General features: G+C 46.4%; 1 protein-coding gene across 1 annotated transcript in view; it reads left to right on the plus strand.

Moving 5' to 3' along the window:
• LOC115470373 (arachidonate 5-lipoxygenase-like) overlaps positions 1-16,638 on the plus strand; it is a 104,745-nt gene that overhangs the window by 41,039 nt on the left and 47,068 nt on the right. Inside the window, exons 5-7 of the mRNA XM_030203482.1 lie at positions 6,411-6,517; positions 9,431-9,603; positions 11,897-12,043. Of these exons, the coding sequence (XP_030059342.1) occupies positions 6,411-6,517; positions 9,431-9,603; positions 11,897-12,043 (427 nt within the window). The remainder of the gene's footprint in view (positions 1-6,410; positions 6,518-9,430; positions 9,604-11,896; positions 12,044-16,638) is intronic.

A 16,638-nucleotide genomic window follows, 5' to 3' on the forward strand; every position in this document is an offset into this window, starting at 1 on the left:
GTGGTAGTAGCTGCCTTTCTAAGGCGAGAGGGTATTCGGGTTCACCCGTACCTGGACGACTGGCTCATTCGAGCAAACTCTGCTGCAGAGAGTCAGCATGTAACAGCCAGAGTGGTCTCAGTACTTCAATCTCTGGGCTGGGTCGTCAATTTGGCCAAAAGTCACCTGACCCCCTCGCAGTCTCTAGAATATTTGGGGGCCAGGTTCGACACAGCCTCGGGGTATGTGTACCTACCCGAGCAAAGGCGGTGCAAGCTTCAGAATCAGGTCCGTCTGCTCCTGAGGATGCCCCGCCCGCGAGCTTGGGACATTGTCCAGATGCTTGGATCGATGACGGCCACCATGGAACTGGTGCCCTGGGCGAGAGCGCACCTGAGACCTCTACAGTATGCTCTACTCCAAAGATGGTCTCCAGTATCTCAGGATTACCAATGCAGACTCTCTTGGCTCCCTGCAGCCCAACTCAGCATGGAGTGGTGGCTCTCAGACAGCATGCTGCGGCGAGGAATGCCGCTGGCGCTCCCCGATTGGTGCCTAGTGGTGACAGATGCCAGTCTGAAAGGCTGGGGCGCACATTGCAAGGGGAAGCATGCCCAGGGTCTATGGACACCCGAGGAGTCGGAGTGGTCCATCAACCGCCTAGAGTTGAAAGCGGTGTTTCAGGCGCTTCTGGCCTTTTCAAGTGACCCTGGAGGGATTGGCTGTCAGAGTGATGTTGGACAACACGACAGCAGTGGCCTACATAAATCGACAAGGCGGCACTCAGTGCAGAGCTCTAGCCGCGCAGGCCGAACAAATTTGCCACTGGGCCGAGCTGCATCTACAGTTTCTGTCGGCAGCTCTCATTGCAGGTCAGAGCAACGTGCAAGCCGATTATCTAAGCAGGCATCAGATTGATCCAGCGGAGTGGGAACTTGCAGACGAAGTGTTCCTGCAGATATGTGCCAAGTGGGGCAAGCCCGTGATGGATCTAATGGCGACAAGCTCCAGTGCCAAAGTCCCGTGCTTCTTCAGCAGATGGAGAGATCCTCGCACGGCGGGGTTGGATGCCTTGGCTCAAGCCTGGCCTCCAGGCCTACTGTATGTGTTCCCTCCGTGGCCCTTGATAGGGCGAGTGCTCCTGCGGATTCGGCTGCATCCAGGAGAAGTGGTTCTCGTCGCCCCTGATTGGCCCAGGAGGCCTTGGTATGCGGACCTCCGACAGATGCTCGTAGAGGATCCCCTTCAGTTACCTCTGGTTCCCAACCTGTTGTCACAGAGTCCGGTGACCATGGAGGACGCCGGTCGATTTGGTCTTACGGCCTGGCGATTGAGAGGGTGCAATTGAGAGGCAGAGGCTATTCCAATAAAGTAATTACCACTCTCCTGCAAGCCCGCAAGCGTTCCACTTTCGTGGCTTATGCCAGGATTTGGCGCCAGTTTGAAGTCTGGTGTACTTCCAGAGAGATCACACCCCTACAGGCTCCTGTCTCGCCGATTCTGGACTTTTTGTAGGATGGTATACAAAAAGGCTTGGCCTATAATTCCCTGCGGGTGCAAGTGGCAGCATTGGCCTCCCTGCGTGGCAAGGTTGAAGGCATGTCTTTAGCTGCTCATCCGGATGTGGCACGGTTTCTTAGAGGGGTGCTTCGGCTCCGTCCTCCCGTGCGTGCACCTTGTCCAGCTTGGAACCTGGGGCTAGTGCTGAAGGCCCTTCAGGGTGCTCCCTTTGAACTGCTTCGGCGTGCTTCAGAGAAAGATTTGACACTAAAGGCCGTCTTGTTAGTGGCCATTATTTCGGCAAGACGGGTGTCAGAGCTCCAGGCGCTGTCTTGTAGAGACCCTTTTCTGCAGTTTTCAGAGTCCGGGGTCACGGTTCGGACCGTGCCTTCCTTCTTGCCTAAGGTGGTTTCAGCGTTTCACCTAAACCAACCTATTTTCTTGCCTCCTTTGTCGAGGAGGAGTTTCCAGAATCTTTTGGGCAATTGCACCTGTTGGACGTGCGCAGGACTCTGCTGCAGTATCTGCGATTTACTAACTCTTTCAGGACCTCTGATCATCTGTTTGTTTTGCTATCAGGTCCTCGCAGAGGGTCTCCAGCGTCTAAAGCCACTATTGTCCGCTGGCTTAAAGAATCTATCTTTTCAGCTTATTTGCTTGCCGGCCGGCCTCCGCCTGATGCCTTTAAGGCGCATTCCACTAGAGGAATTTCCTCTTCTTCGGCTGAAACTGGAGCACTCTCTCTTCAAGAGATTTGTAGTGCAGCAGCATGGGCTTCTAAGCTTTCTTTTGCCCGACATTACAGGCCGGATGTGGCTGCCAGGAGGGACGCACATTTTGGAGCGCATGTGCTGGCGCGTGGTGTGGCTTGTTCCCACCCTATCTAGGGATTGCTTTGATACATCCCATCTGTAATGGCTGCATCTGCTTGATGACAAGGAAGGGAAAATTAGGTTCTTACCATGATAATTTTCTTTCCTTTAGTCATAGCAGATGCAGCCATGATCCCTCCCTGTCTGATGCTATCTGCTGTAAATCTATTTCAGGTTCTGTTCGTGTTTCCTGGAGATTCCGTCCTTGGGAGAAAGTCAGAAAACAGTCTTCAGGATTCTTGTTCAATTAAAGGAGGATGACTTAATTCCCTCCAGTTTCATGTTTTGGAGGATGAGTTTATTCCCTCCGGGAGGATGAGTTTATTCCCTCCAGTTATGTCTCAGTGGAGGATGAGTTTATGCCCTCTGGGAGGATGTTTCATTCCCTCCATTCTGAGTTAATGCCCTTTGTTGTAGGGCCATCGTTCGCTGTGAGGAAAGCTTATGTTATTCCCATTGCGGTTTGCCATACTGCTTTGGAAGCTTCAAATACTGAAGAGAGGCAGTGGAGCAAGCTGGTATGAGGCACTGAAAAAAGTGTGCTCTCTATCTCCCTCTGCTGGTTGATGGACACAACCCATCTGTAATGGCTGCATCTGCTATGACTAAAGGAAAGAAAATTATCACGGTAAGAACCTAATTTTCCCTTCTTAACATGATTAAGTTTGAGCTACTATCTGGGATGAATCCGCAAAAGAAATCTACTATAGCTGCTTTTAATTTTCGAAAGGGCAACTATAATAAAATGATTGAAGTCTACAAAATCCTGAGTGGTGTAGAACAAGTAGAAGTAAATCAATTTGTTACTTTTTCCGAAAGTACAAAGACTGGGGGACACTCAAGGAAGTTACAAACAAATAGGAGGAAATATTTTTTCTCTCAACAAATAATTAAGTTCTGAAACTCTTTGCCGGAGGAGGTGGTAACAGCAGTTAGTGTATCTGGGTTTAAAAAAGGTTTGGACAAATTCCTGGAAGAAAAGTCCATAGTCTGCTATTGAGACAGACATGGAAGCAACTGCTTGCCCTGGGATTTGTAGTGTGGAGTGTTGCCATGATTTGAGTTTCTGCCAAGTACTTGTGACCTGGCTTGGCCACTTTTGGAAAACAGGATACTGGGCTAAATGGACCTTTGGTCAGACCCAGTATGGCTACTCTTACGTTCTTATATACAAAATATCATAGCAGTTCAACAATTTCTTACGCTGCATCTCCTCTTGAGTAATTTAAATATAAATTAATTATATCTAATTACTTCTAAGTCTAGGGAGGCAATTCAGTAACAGGACGTCTTGATTTAGATGCCCCAATAATGCATGGGGAGTGCATTTTCTATGATGTCATCTGGGTGCCAAGAGTCCCAAACAGAATGCTAGTGCAAACCTACAATGTCACACCTACTATTTATGCTAGGTCAATGGACACGGCTAAGTGTTCAACACTAAGCACGTAACTAATAGAATTCTGTAAGCTGTGAGTCTAAGTTGGAGACACACCCATGCCCTTCCCATGCTCCGTCCACATGAACCCCCCCCCCATTGCTGTTACACGATATAGAACTTACATGCACGTGCAAAGTGCATGTAACTGCACACACCCAGTTACAGAATTGTCCTTTAGAGGCCCGATATTCAGACCGCGGGAGGTAGCGGGCTGCCTCCCCTGGTCATCACTGAGCCCAGATATTCAATGCGAGGCCATTTCTGGTGACCAGCATTGAATATCCATGTGTATTTTAGCTGGCCAAGCAAATATTTAAAACAACAAAAGATAAAACCTGCTATTTTGGCGGCCATATTTGGCCACCAAACTTAGCTGGCGATTTGCTAAATATCATCAGATAGCCAGTTATGTCATGCAATATAACCGGTTATCCGCTAAGCGCTAACCAGCAATATTCAGCAGGAGATAGCCAGCTATCTCCCACTGAATATTGCCGGATAGCCGGCTAAGTGCCATTTAACCAGCCAGGATCCATTCCTAGCCGGTTAAATGGTTTTAAATATCGGCCAGAAGGTGTTTATTGTTTGGGATTCTAGAGCAGTAGCATAGCCAGAAAGCAATTTTTTGAGTGGGCCAACAGGTAATATAGGTGGTATTAGATTTCCTCCTCATTCCATACCCCTGCCCCTACTTCCCTACCAGATTTAAAATATCTTAGCTGGAGGGGATGCTCAAGCCTCATCAACTGAAGACTTTGAAGCCTGCTGCCTCCACTCAGAAAATCACAGCAGTCTGTGGTAGCACTTGGAGCACATGGTAACATGCAAGAGAACTGAGTCTGCACGTGGTGCTGGCATCAGCGGCTTAAAGTGCTACCACTGAGTGCCAGCCGGGAGGCTGTGGGCTCCACATGTCTTCAGCTGGTTGAGCTTGAGAATCCCTTCCAGCTAAAGCAATGTTGCACTGCTGCTGTGTGGGACTGAGGCAAAAAAGTAAGGACCTAGGCAGTGGCGTAGGAAGGGGGGGCGGGGGGCGGTCCGCCCTGGTGCACTGCCCTCTCTGCCCCGGATCAGGTTACTTCCTGTTCCGGGACAGAGAGAGCAGTGAATCAGCGCGGAGCCGACACACCCCAGCAACGTGCAGTCGGGGTGGATCGGCCCTCCCGCCCGTCCCTCGCCGCAGGTATGTGCTCCGGGGGGGGGGGGTATGCGCTCCGGGGGGGGGGGTGCGCTACAGCGGGAGGAGGGTGCGCCGTGCTGCACCCAGGGGGGAGGGGGGTGCGCAGCGGCGACCCGCCCCGGGTGTCAGCTCCCCTCGCTATGGCTCTGGACCTAGGGTAGGTATTTATGTGTTTTACAGAGACACCAAGGGTAGCCCATCCCAAAGATGGAGATTTACCACCACTATGTTTGAGATTGAAGGCCAATGAGTAAGGTTTTGTCAGGGGCCACAGCCATGTCTAACACCAGTTCTAGCAGATGCACATTCCAAAAACTGAAATATTTTAATCAATAAAATTCCTTTTTCTACCATTGTTGTCTGGTCACTTTATTTTTCTTATCAAGTTGATCCCAGTCTCTGCTTTCCTTTCCTCTGTCTTTTCTTAACTCTTTTGCTTTGGTCTCCTTGTCCTTTTGTCATTTCTTCTTACTTCATGTCCATCATTCATCTTACCTCCGTGTCCATGTCCCTGCCCCTATCCTCTTGCCATGTTGAACAGTACCCCTTTCTGTGCTCTTATTCTTGACCTGTTCAGCATTTCCCCTCAGTGTCCATATTCCTTCCCATGTGCCCAGTATCACCCCTCTGTCTCTTTATCAACCCCATGTGTCCAGCATTACTCCTCCCACACAGCCTCCACTCCTGAGGTCAGCATATCTCCATCATTCTCCCTTCTGTCCTGCCCCCCTCCCAAGGCCAGCACATCTTTTTCTTTCCTCCTAGACCCCTCCAGAGCTAACATCCTTCCCTCCTGCCCCTCCCTGGGGGTCCAGCAAGTGTTCATCTCTCTTTCCTCCCTCCTGTCCCCCCCCCTCCTTCAGGTCCAGCATCATCTCTCCCTCTTCCTCCTTTTCCCTGCTGCAACAAGTCATGGCATATCTTAATAATAATTATAATAATAATAACACACATCATTTTTATATACCAGCTATTTCAATAGCTAAAGACAATTCACAAAACTGGTAACCTAAAATACACATACAAGAAAAATGCATTATTCTAGAAAGTCAAGCAATAAATCATCCTTTCCTTCCCCTACCCCTTGGGGGTACAGCAAGTGTCCCTCTTCTTTCTCTCCTGTCCCCTCTTGCAGGTCATTCATCTTTGCCTTCTTCCCCCACAAGTCCTGGCATCTATTTCTCTCCCTGTTCTCCCACCCAGTAGGTCCAGTACCATCTCCCCCCCCCCCCCTCCATCCCATCCTCATGGCCCACCAACCTCACGTCTGTGGCTGACAGTACTGAAGACATGCTGCTTCCAAAAATAAGCAAACTAGTGATAGTTCACACAGGAGAGTACCCCATGTCTGTTTCTTTCTCCTACTATAGCATATTATCGTTTGACTGTTCTTTTGTATCTCTGTATTTTATCCTATAACCATATATTTTCTTCTCAGAATAGAAAATCTCTCATTGAATTACTTTATGAACATGTTCCAGTCTTCATGGAAAAGCTTCAGTGATTTTGAGCGCATCTTTATTCGAATCAGCAACACTGCCTCAAGTGAGTTGCCACACATGAAAAAGCTAATAAAGTTATTCATTTAGTTATTGGGCTTGATAAATCAAAAAGATACCATAGAGGTTTACGAGCCAGTTTAGTACCAGTGTGGAAGGGAGGGGTAATAAAAACCACTTTATACAACAAGAAGATTCTGGGAAGGGTGAAGAAGGCACCCAAGATAACAGAGGCTTAGGAAAGCATTTAGGTGGAAAAGGTCTACCACTGTAAAAAGCCAGATGGACTAGCAAAAAGACTTTAAATTGAATTTTAAGCAGAATGGTAAGCCAGTGTTGGTTATATGGGATGGGAGTGACATGATCCCATTGTTTTTCTATTGTATATTAGATTTATTACAGTTGACTAATAAAAAAAAGCATTGTAGTTATCAAGATAAGTAGTAACAAAGGCATGGGAAAAAATTAGCTTTTTCATCCAAGTAAGGTTTTAGGCCACTTATTTAACACTGAAGTAGCCTTGCCAAAATGGGACAGTTGCAAGAGAAAAAAACATTCTTAGTAGCTGCAAATGGGAAGCTATGCTGTTCATTCTCCCATGTGATACCGAGACCCTGAAGCAGCCTTGCAAAGCGTTGGCCATCGTCGGCTCGGCATATGAGGGGAAGAGAGTGGAGCACAGCACAGATTTGGGAAACGCGGTCCAAGAGCACCACCGAGAAAGATAAGTGATGGCGCCAATAGAGCCATAATATATTTAATAGAGTACCATATACAATTTAATAGTTGACTTGAGATGTGATACATCAGCAGGAAAACTTTACATCAGAAGGTTTTGGCCAGTGGTGTGCTGGTAAATTTTTAACAACAGGCTCTCTCCCCGGTCCACCTTGGCGCCCCCCCCCCCCCCCCCCCCCCCCCCGTCCACCTCGGCGCCCCCCCCCCCCCCCAAATATTGCAGAGCTGGCCATAGCCGGGGGGAGGGGGCAATGCATTACTCTCTCCAGGAAAAAAATTAATGATCCCAGGTTCCAATCTAATTCATGTTTAATATGGGATAAAATGCCATAAATAAGTAAATAAATATAAACTTTTAACGTTCAGCACCTGATTCTCAAAGTGGACATATTCCAAACACTATAATGAAAATAAAATTATTTTTTTCTACCTTTGTTGTCTGGTGACTTTGTTTCTCTGATCATGCTGGTCCAGTATCTGATTCTGCTGCTCTCTATCTGTTCCCTTGACTCCGTTTCCAGGGCTTCCTTTCCATTTATTTCTTTTCTTTCCTCCTTTCTTCTTCATTTCTGATCCTCCGCAGACTTGACTGTCCAGTGGATCTAGCTTCTTCCTATTTTCTCCATCCATGTGCAGTTTCTCTCCTCAATTCCTTTTCCCTCATCTAATCTCCTTCCTCTATCTTCCCTCCATGTCTAGCATTTCTTCTCTCTCCCTTCCCTCCCCTCCATCCATGACCAGAATTTCTCTTGCTCTCCCCTCCATCCATGTCCTGAAACTCTCCTCTCTCCCCTGCTCCCCTCTCCCCATCCATGCCCAGCAGGTCTCTCCCCATCCATGCCCAGCAGGTCTCTCCCCTGCCCCCCTCTCCCCATCCATGCCCAGCAAGTCTCTCCCCTGCCCCCCTCTCCCCATCCATGCCCAGCAAATCTCTCCCCTGCCCCCTCTCCCCATCCATGCCCAGCAGGTCTCTCCCCTGCCCCCTCTCCCCATCCATGCCCAGCAAGTCTCTCCCCTGCCCCCTCTCCCCATCCATGCCCAGCAAGTCTCTCCCCTGCCCCTCTCTCCCCATCCATGCCCAGCAAATCTCTCCCCTGCCCCCCTCTCCCCATCCATACCCAGTGATTCTCCTCCCTCCCCTGCCCTTCCCTCCCGCTCCCAAACATGTCCAGCGAACATGTCCTTCGCCCCCACCCTTCCCTCCCGCTCCCATCTGTCTTTTTTAATTACCTCCGTCGAAGCCTGCGCTATTTAAAGCCCTGCTGCGTGCAGGCCGTCTCTCCAGGCTTCCCCTGCTTGCTTCGGTGATGTTCGTGCCCTTAGTCCCGCCTTCACGGAAAAAGGAAATGACGTCAGAATGACGTCAGAAGGCGGGACTAAGGGCGCGAACGTCACCAAAGCAAGCAGGGGAATCCTGGAGAGACGGCCTGCATGCAGCAGGGCTTTAAATAGCGGTTTCGACGGAGGTAATTTAAAAAGTCAGATGGGAGCAGGAGGGGAGGGTGGGGGCGAAGGACATCGTTAGACATGCCTCGGAGCGGCAGGGGAGGTAAGCATGGCCTGTGATGGCGCCCTCCTGCCATGCTTACCTCCCAATGGAGCCGGCTCGCCCCCAACAACAACCGGCTCGCAAGAGTTGTCAAAATTTAACAAGCGGCTCTTGCGAGCCGGACAGAGCCGGCTCCAGCACACCACTGGTTTTGGCCGACGATGAAGGCAGGATCGTGTGATCCGTTCAAGCTCCGACAGGTAAACCAAGATCTGTGAGCTTTAGCTCAAACAGATTTATTAAGATCTGTGAGCTCTTTGAGGCCTTTTTCCTGTAAAGTGCAACTCCGCACTATATTCAGTTTAAACTTTTGTCATTTTGTGGCAGCGGATTCTTTTTTGAGTTTGATAGGTATTCGAGCATATCCATACCCGAGTACTAATTTACTTTAGTTAACTACTAATTAGTGCCAATAATTGGTTGTTAATGCCAACTCTATTCTAAAACTTACATGCGCAACTATGCATGCTACACATAAAATTGTGCACACAAGTTTATAGAATTAGGGCGTAAATGTGAAAGTACAACAAAAAAATCAGTGTTAAAAATTTAACCCAGAGGTTCCACGCACTCTTAATAGAGCGGCCCCTCTATGTCTGCTCTGTGGGGAAGTTCAATGGGCAGATGTTCAGGGCTGTTCTGAGTGCTGAGATTGTTCTTATACCTCTGCAGAGTATGTCATGCAGCACTGGCAGGAAGATTATATTTTCGCCTATCAATTTCTGAATGGCTGCAATCCTGTCCTGATCAAGAAGTGCAAGGAAATCCCCCAGAAGTTTCCAGTGACTACTGAAATGGTTAAAAGCAGCTTCCAGCGGAACCTAACACTGGAAGAGGAGATACAGGTACAGCACAATAAAAAGAAATGACAAGTTTTTACCAACGGTTATCTGGAGCATATTTAACTAATCACTGACATTATGCTTGGGCCCGATATTTTCATTCCTCACAAGTAGGACTTGGCAGTAAAACAGAAGAACGGTAGCCCTTGTAGATAAACAAACCAAACAGTCACAACAAGGGTAACAAAAGGAAGAGCAGCATTCGATGTCTGAACTACCACCTTTATTATATCATCCAAGACTCGACACAGATCGGTCAAGAAAGTAAAACACTTGAACTTACAAGAATTCAAGTTTGAATTCTTGTAAGTTCAAGCGTTTTACTGAGAGTTTTTTGGAAGCAAGCAGAAAGATATTGAACACCACCTGTATAACTTTGAGCTTTACTTAATAACAGCACACATCCATACAAAGAATCCTGAGTAAGGCCTTTGTTGACCGAAACACGGCTCGTGTCGAGTCTTGGATGATATAATAAAGACGGTAGTTCGGACATTGGCTACTACTTTTTCTTTTGTCACCCTTGTTGTTGTGACTGTTTGGGCCCAATATTTAGCAGGGAGCACTCAGCGTTTTGCTGACTGCCAGCAGCGTTCAATGTGGGTCATGTCTGGGAACTGGCACTGAAATTTCAGGTTTCCAGAGACAGCTAACACATAGCCAGTTAAGTGCAATATTTAGCACTTTACCGACTATGGGTTACTACATAAAGACAGAACTGACACACAGAAGGTACAGGTCACACAGGTGTTGGGTTCTTCAAGATATAGATGATAACCTGGAAGTGACGCCAAAGGGAGGGAGGCAAAACCAATCCAGCAGCCATGATCACAGCAGTTCAGGCCAGGGAACACAGGCAAGATGATCAGAGGCACCGAGTTCTACTCCTCATTCTTCTCACACAGATGACACATGGAGGGTTCAGGTCACAGACGCGCCAGTTGAAATCTAAATCCAGTAAGGACATGTTAGGCTGGTTCTGGATTTTTACTAACAGTTAATCTGGGTCTTGTTGAGCAGACTAGATGGACTGTACAGGTTTTTATCTGCTGTCATCAGCTATGATACTATAGGCCCAGTATTCAACTGGTGGCGATCAGCGTTTCGCTGACCTCTGCTGGTTCTAAACCCGGAAATTCGATACTGGGCCATGTCCGGGCACTGGCATTGAGTTTCTGGGTTTCCAGAGCCGGCTAACACATAGCCGGTTAAGTGAGATATTCAGCACTTAACCAGCTATGGGTTACCTTACAAAGGAGTATCTTCAAGGGGGAGGAGTGCACCATAGCTGTATTTTCTCTGTCGGCCCCTTTAAGATGGCGCCCAGGAGCATTGGGCCACATGTTAATGGAAACAAAAAAAGAAGAGGAAACCCCTACATGAATGAAGGCACAGAGCAAAAAAAGAAAGTAGGGGAGGACCAATACAGTTCCAACTCAAATGTAAAAAGCCATTTTTTTTCAGCATTGCTCAGTTTCATTACAATGAGCGTATATGGCGCTGAAAATAGGACAGGGCGCCAGGCAGTGTGGGACCAGTGCGGGACAAACGTTTTAGCTGGTGGGGTTGGGGACCCCCACCAGCCAAGGTACCTTCCAGCGGCAGTGGGGAGGAGCGGAGGCAGGGGGTGGCAGTGGGAAGGCAGGCCAAAATGTACCCCTCCACACTTGGGCTCTGCCCCCCCTCCCATCGAGGTCTGGCTATGCCCCTGGTCAAGTTCAACTAATAAAATTGCTTTTTACCCTTGAGTTGGAACTGTATTGGTCTTCCCCTTCTTTCTTTTGTTTGCCACATGTTAATGGGCCAGTGCTCCTGGGCAGGAAAAATAATGTCAGCTTTTGAGTTGGCATTATTTTTCCAGGAAAGCTTTCAAAATTTACCATGTTATTCGATTTACATAATAATGAGGTGTTTTAGATGCATTTGCATCTCTTTATTAGCTAGCCCAAGGTAACAAACTATAAAATGCACATTATTGCCATTTAACACGCGTTAAGGAGCAGATAATGTGTGTTATTTCCTTAATGCACCATAGCAAGTATCTGTCTAAATAACATAAAATACAAATGCAGACCAGCGTAATTTTCAAAGGAAGATCTGTGAGGAGTTTCCTTTCAAAAATGGAGGGAGCCTTCAATTAATACTCTCAAAGCTCATAGTTGCTCTGACCTGCTGGTCTGTCAGTAAGATGTAACTGTTACCATGGTAACCACATGCTTTCCTCCTGTGGTAAGGGAGTGAAGTAGGAATCTGTAACTATTGTCCTGGTAATATGACTTTGGGTTCTTTTCTATAGCAGGGGAATGTCTTCATAGTGGATTATGAGCTGCTTGATGGCATTCCTGCCAATGCAACGGATCCTTCTACGGTGCAGTATATAGCAGCTCCTATCTGCTTGCTCTACAAAAACACAGAGAACAAAATTCTGCCCATTGCTATTCAGGTGAGTTGTGTTCCTGTAGTTTATTCTACACCCATGCTTAGCCTGAGAGTGGCCGATATTCAGCCAGCAGCGCACAGTGCCTTTGTCCGCCGCTGATGCTAAAAAAACGGATATTCAGCGTCGGGCCCTATGTGGGCTTCAGCATTGAATTTCTGGGGGTTTTTTTTAAACCCAGCTAGCGCATGCCCGGTGAAGTGAATATTCAGACTTAAGCAGCCAAGAGCTAGCGTTTAGTGCATAAATAGGACTGCAAAATAGCTGTCCTATCTTTAAACATTGCCAGTTAGCTCTATATATTGGGAGCTAACCGGACTCTGCCCCTGAAATGTGCCTGGAATGTCCCCGACATAGCCGGCTTCCACTTTGGTGCTAACCGGCCATTTTCAGCACCGCTAACCAGTTAAATGCCGCTGAAAATGACCGGATAGCCACATACAAGTGAGTTAACCTGTCAGCGGCTGTTTCCGATTAACTCACTTGTATGTGGCTATCCAGTCATTTTCAGCGGCATTTAACTGTTATATGCCTCCTCCACATCTGCCCCCTGCCCCCCCCCCCCAACTGTCTTATCAGTACCATCCATCTTTTAAGTTCCACCAATATCCTGAAACTCAATTCAGGCAGGCTCCATATGCATAAGTAACATCTATGCAATCTATTCTCAGTCCTCTGTTTTGACTGCCACCTCTGCCTGCACTTTCTCCATCACCTTGATGCATTGGTTAATATTCTGTATCTCTTCCTCCTGTTCCTGCATTTAACTCTCCTTCTCCTCCACTCTTTGCCCAATCTCATTCATGTCCAGTCATAGCTCTACCACTAAGTCCTGCATATCTCTTTTAGAATTATCTGCTTCAACTCCTTAAACCAACTCTTGATCTCAATCCTAGTTGGCAGCTCCTCCCATTCTGCACTTTTGAGCTCAGTGCTCTCTGTCCCAGATCCCATACCACCTAACCCCGAATACACATTCTCTTTGAGGTCCACGGTCTTTTTCCTCATACTCTTCATAACCAGTACAATTTCCCCTCTCACCAGCTACTCACAGTCTTAAGGCCAACACTCTGATAACTGCCATTTTCAGCAGATTTATTCGGCACAGTGCGAGAGCCTCGGGCTCAGTCTGCTATTTTTGATGGTGACACATTGGTCACTCCCACTGTCAACAACAGAAGTTAGCTTTTTAATCATCGGTCAAAAAACCTCCTTGAGTCATTCTTAATGTTAAAGGGTTCAATTTATAATAAAGACTATGTAATCTTATTCCTTTAATGAGTACCAGTGTAAATATTCTATTCAAAATCTGTATCATCAAGATTTGTATCCAGACAAATCTCTAATGTGATTTTATAAAGTCTCTGAAAATATTTTCTGATCAGAGCTATCATCATTCAGTCAAAGACTTATCTTAAGATCTGAACCACTGTAGTCCAAGTCAAATTAATACCAACATTGACTTACCCCTCGCAGTAATATTGAAACACTATCGCTAGACATCACAGCTGCCTTTTTTCACTCGGAACTAACATAGGCAGGAGTGATAGGGGTTCCCTCCTGTCTGGACTATCCTCTAAACCATCAGGGATGCTAAAGTAGGCCCGGGGGGGGGGGGGGGGGGAAGGTCCACTAGGGCATGGAAGGGGGACTTCTCGGGAGAGGGGTAAGGACCAAGATGGATTTTGTTGGGGGAGTTGGGAAGGGGGAACTGACAAATCCCATTATGAGGGTCCCAACCGATATTCAGCCAGGACCTGCACAAGTGCTGACAGCCAGCACATGTTGGGGTGAGTTCAGGAAAGAATTGATATTGTTAGGGGGTTGGAATGGGGATGTATTTTATTGGGGGGAGGGGGGTCAGGCTAGGAAATCAGAATCATGGGGGAAGGAGGAATAGACAGATCCAGTGGAAAATCAATATTATTAATGCATAAGATTTTCTCACTTGCCATACTGAATGTGCTCCAAACACTATAAACTTTGTTTTATCCTTATTCATTTTAAATCTAAAGGTAGTTGCCCATTCTTCTATTATATTAATCACGTTAGATGCAATAGGGACTATATTCGACAGGTGGCCTTCAAAAGGAATAAAACAGTTATAGCCTAGAATGGGTGGCAGAGCTGGTGGTTGGGAGGCGGGGCTAGTGTGGGCAGACATATACGGTCTGTGCTGGGGCTGGTGGTTGGGAAGCGGGACTAGTGCTGGGCAGACGTATACGGTCTGTGCCGGGGCTGGTGGTTGGGCGGCGGGGATAGTGCTGGGCAGACTTATACAGTCTGTGCCAGAGCCGGTGGTGGGTGGCAGGGATAGTGCTGGGCAGACTTATACGGTCTGTGCCAGAGCCGGTGGTGGGTGGCAGGGATAGTGCTGGGCAGACTTATACAGTCTGTGCCAGAGCTGGTGGTTGGGAGGCGGGGATAGTGCTGGGCAGACTTATACGGTCTGTGCCAGAGCCGGTGGTGGGTGGCAGGGATAGTGCTGGGCAGACTTATACGGTCTGTGCCAGAGCTGGTGGTTGGGAGGCGGGGTTGGTGGTTGGGAGGCGGGGATAGGGCTGGCCAGACTTATACGGTCTGTGCACTGAAGAGGACAGTACAAATAAAAAAAGTAGCACATATGAATTTATCTTCTTGGGCAGACTAGATGGACCGTGCAGGTCTTTTTCTGCCGTCATCTACTATGTTACTATGAGGCATATTTTCAAAGCACTTTGGGAGGCTAAGTTCCATAGGTTTCTATGGAACTTTGGGAGGCTAAGTGCTTTGAAAATGAGCCTCTATGTTACTATCTGCATACATGAAAATTCTAAAACCCAACTAGCTTTTTACCCAAAGGTGCCATGAAAAAGAATGGGGGACAAAGGAGAACCCTGTAGGACTCCACTGCTCGGAATCCATTCAGAAAAATAAGATCAATTCATCCTTACTTTATAACTTCTGTTAGTCAAAAAACCTTTAAACCAGTAAAAGAACCACACCTCCCACCCCATAAAAATCCAAAATAGATAACTATACCATATGATCCACTAGATCAAATGCACAAGAGAAATAGTATTATATCAAAAGATCCTTCTTACCCATACTAACTTCTTGTTTAAGCTCAAATGACAGTGTAGCCAAAACTGTCTCCATGCTAAAACTTCTGAACCTCAACTGAGATTCATGTAAAATATCATAACAACATAAGTAATTTGTCTATTGCTGTGTTACAAGCTCCTCCATTACCTTAATTAAAAGTGGTATGAAAGCCACTGGTCTATAGTTTGAAACTACACTAGATTGCACTGAGATAGGGGTACGGATAATTAAAACTTTTTCCTTTGGAAATTTACCATTATCCAACATTTCCAATAAACCTTAATACAAAAACCACATGAACTGAGGGGGGTGCTTTAGATATCAAATTTGCTGGACAAGGTGGAGGAGTGGCCTAGTGGTTAGAACACCGGTCTTGCAATCCAGAGGTGGTTTGTTCAAATCCCGCTGTTGCTCCTTGTGATCTTGGGCAAGTCACTTAACCCTCCATTGCTTCAGGTACAAACTTAGATTGTGAGCCCTCCTGGGACAGAGAAATATCCAGTGTACCTGAATGTAACTCACCTTGAGCTACAACTGAAAAAGGTGTGAGCAAAATCTAAATAAATAAACAGATAACAATGAGATTTTGAGTATCTATGCAAGCATCCTTGAATTTAAGGACCATCAGAAATGGAAACATTATTCCAAACTCTATCAGCATGAATAATGTTGTTAGTTAAATCTAGATTCTGAAAGAAATCCAGTGGGGTAATTAACTGTGGAAAAATCTTCTTTCTGTTTCACTTTTAGTTCTAAAAAAATACCGCAAGCTCATCTGCTGATGACACCTTAACTTTTAATACATCAGAACTCTAAGTATTTACCAGAGAATAGAGTCTCTTGGTGACATTCTGCCCCAACATAATTGGAAAAATAATCTAATTTAGCTTGGTTTATGGCAGCTTTATATATACCAACAGCCTCACACCATTCCAATTCAAACACAATTTGTGCCACAATCTCTCAAACCTCCTACATGTTCTTTTCAATTCCAATAATTTCTCATTATACCATGTAGATTTTTTCTTTCCAGAACCTCTTTTCATCTGAACTAGTGCCATATCATCCAAAATTTCATCGCAAACTTTATGCCACTGAGTCATAAAATTTATATCTGTCGTACCCTGTGATGCCAGTTTATCTAAGATTATATTCCAAAATAGTTCTCCTTCAATCTTACCCCTTGAAAGATAATTCCTACTAATACCTGGCTTAAAAGGATTGAACAAATTGTAATCTAAAACGGTCTGACCAAATAGTTGGTGTCCATATAGGATCTACAATTTGAAAATCACCCTTAGACTGTAACCTATATGTCAATAGATTGATTTGATGACCTTTTTCAAGAGCTGGACCTCCTTCCACCCTAGAATACCCCAAATATTGCAGCGTATCTACTAGTGCCTTGGATTCTGAGTCCTCTTGATTAACTAAATGAACATTAATATTTATTTATTTATTTAGGTCATTTATACCCCCCCCCCCCCCCCCCCGCCTTTTGCCTTTCACCCAATAAC

This window comes from Microcaecilia unicolor, chromosome 5, assembly GCF_901765095.1.
Source record: "Microcaecilia unicolor chromosome 5, aMicUni1.1, whole genome shotgun sequence".
NCBI classification, from domain to species: domain Eukaryota; kingdom Metazoa; phylum Chordata; class Amphibia; order Gymnophiona; family Siphonopidae; genus Microcaecilia; species Microcaecilia unicolor.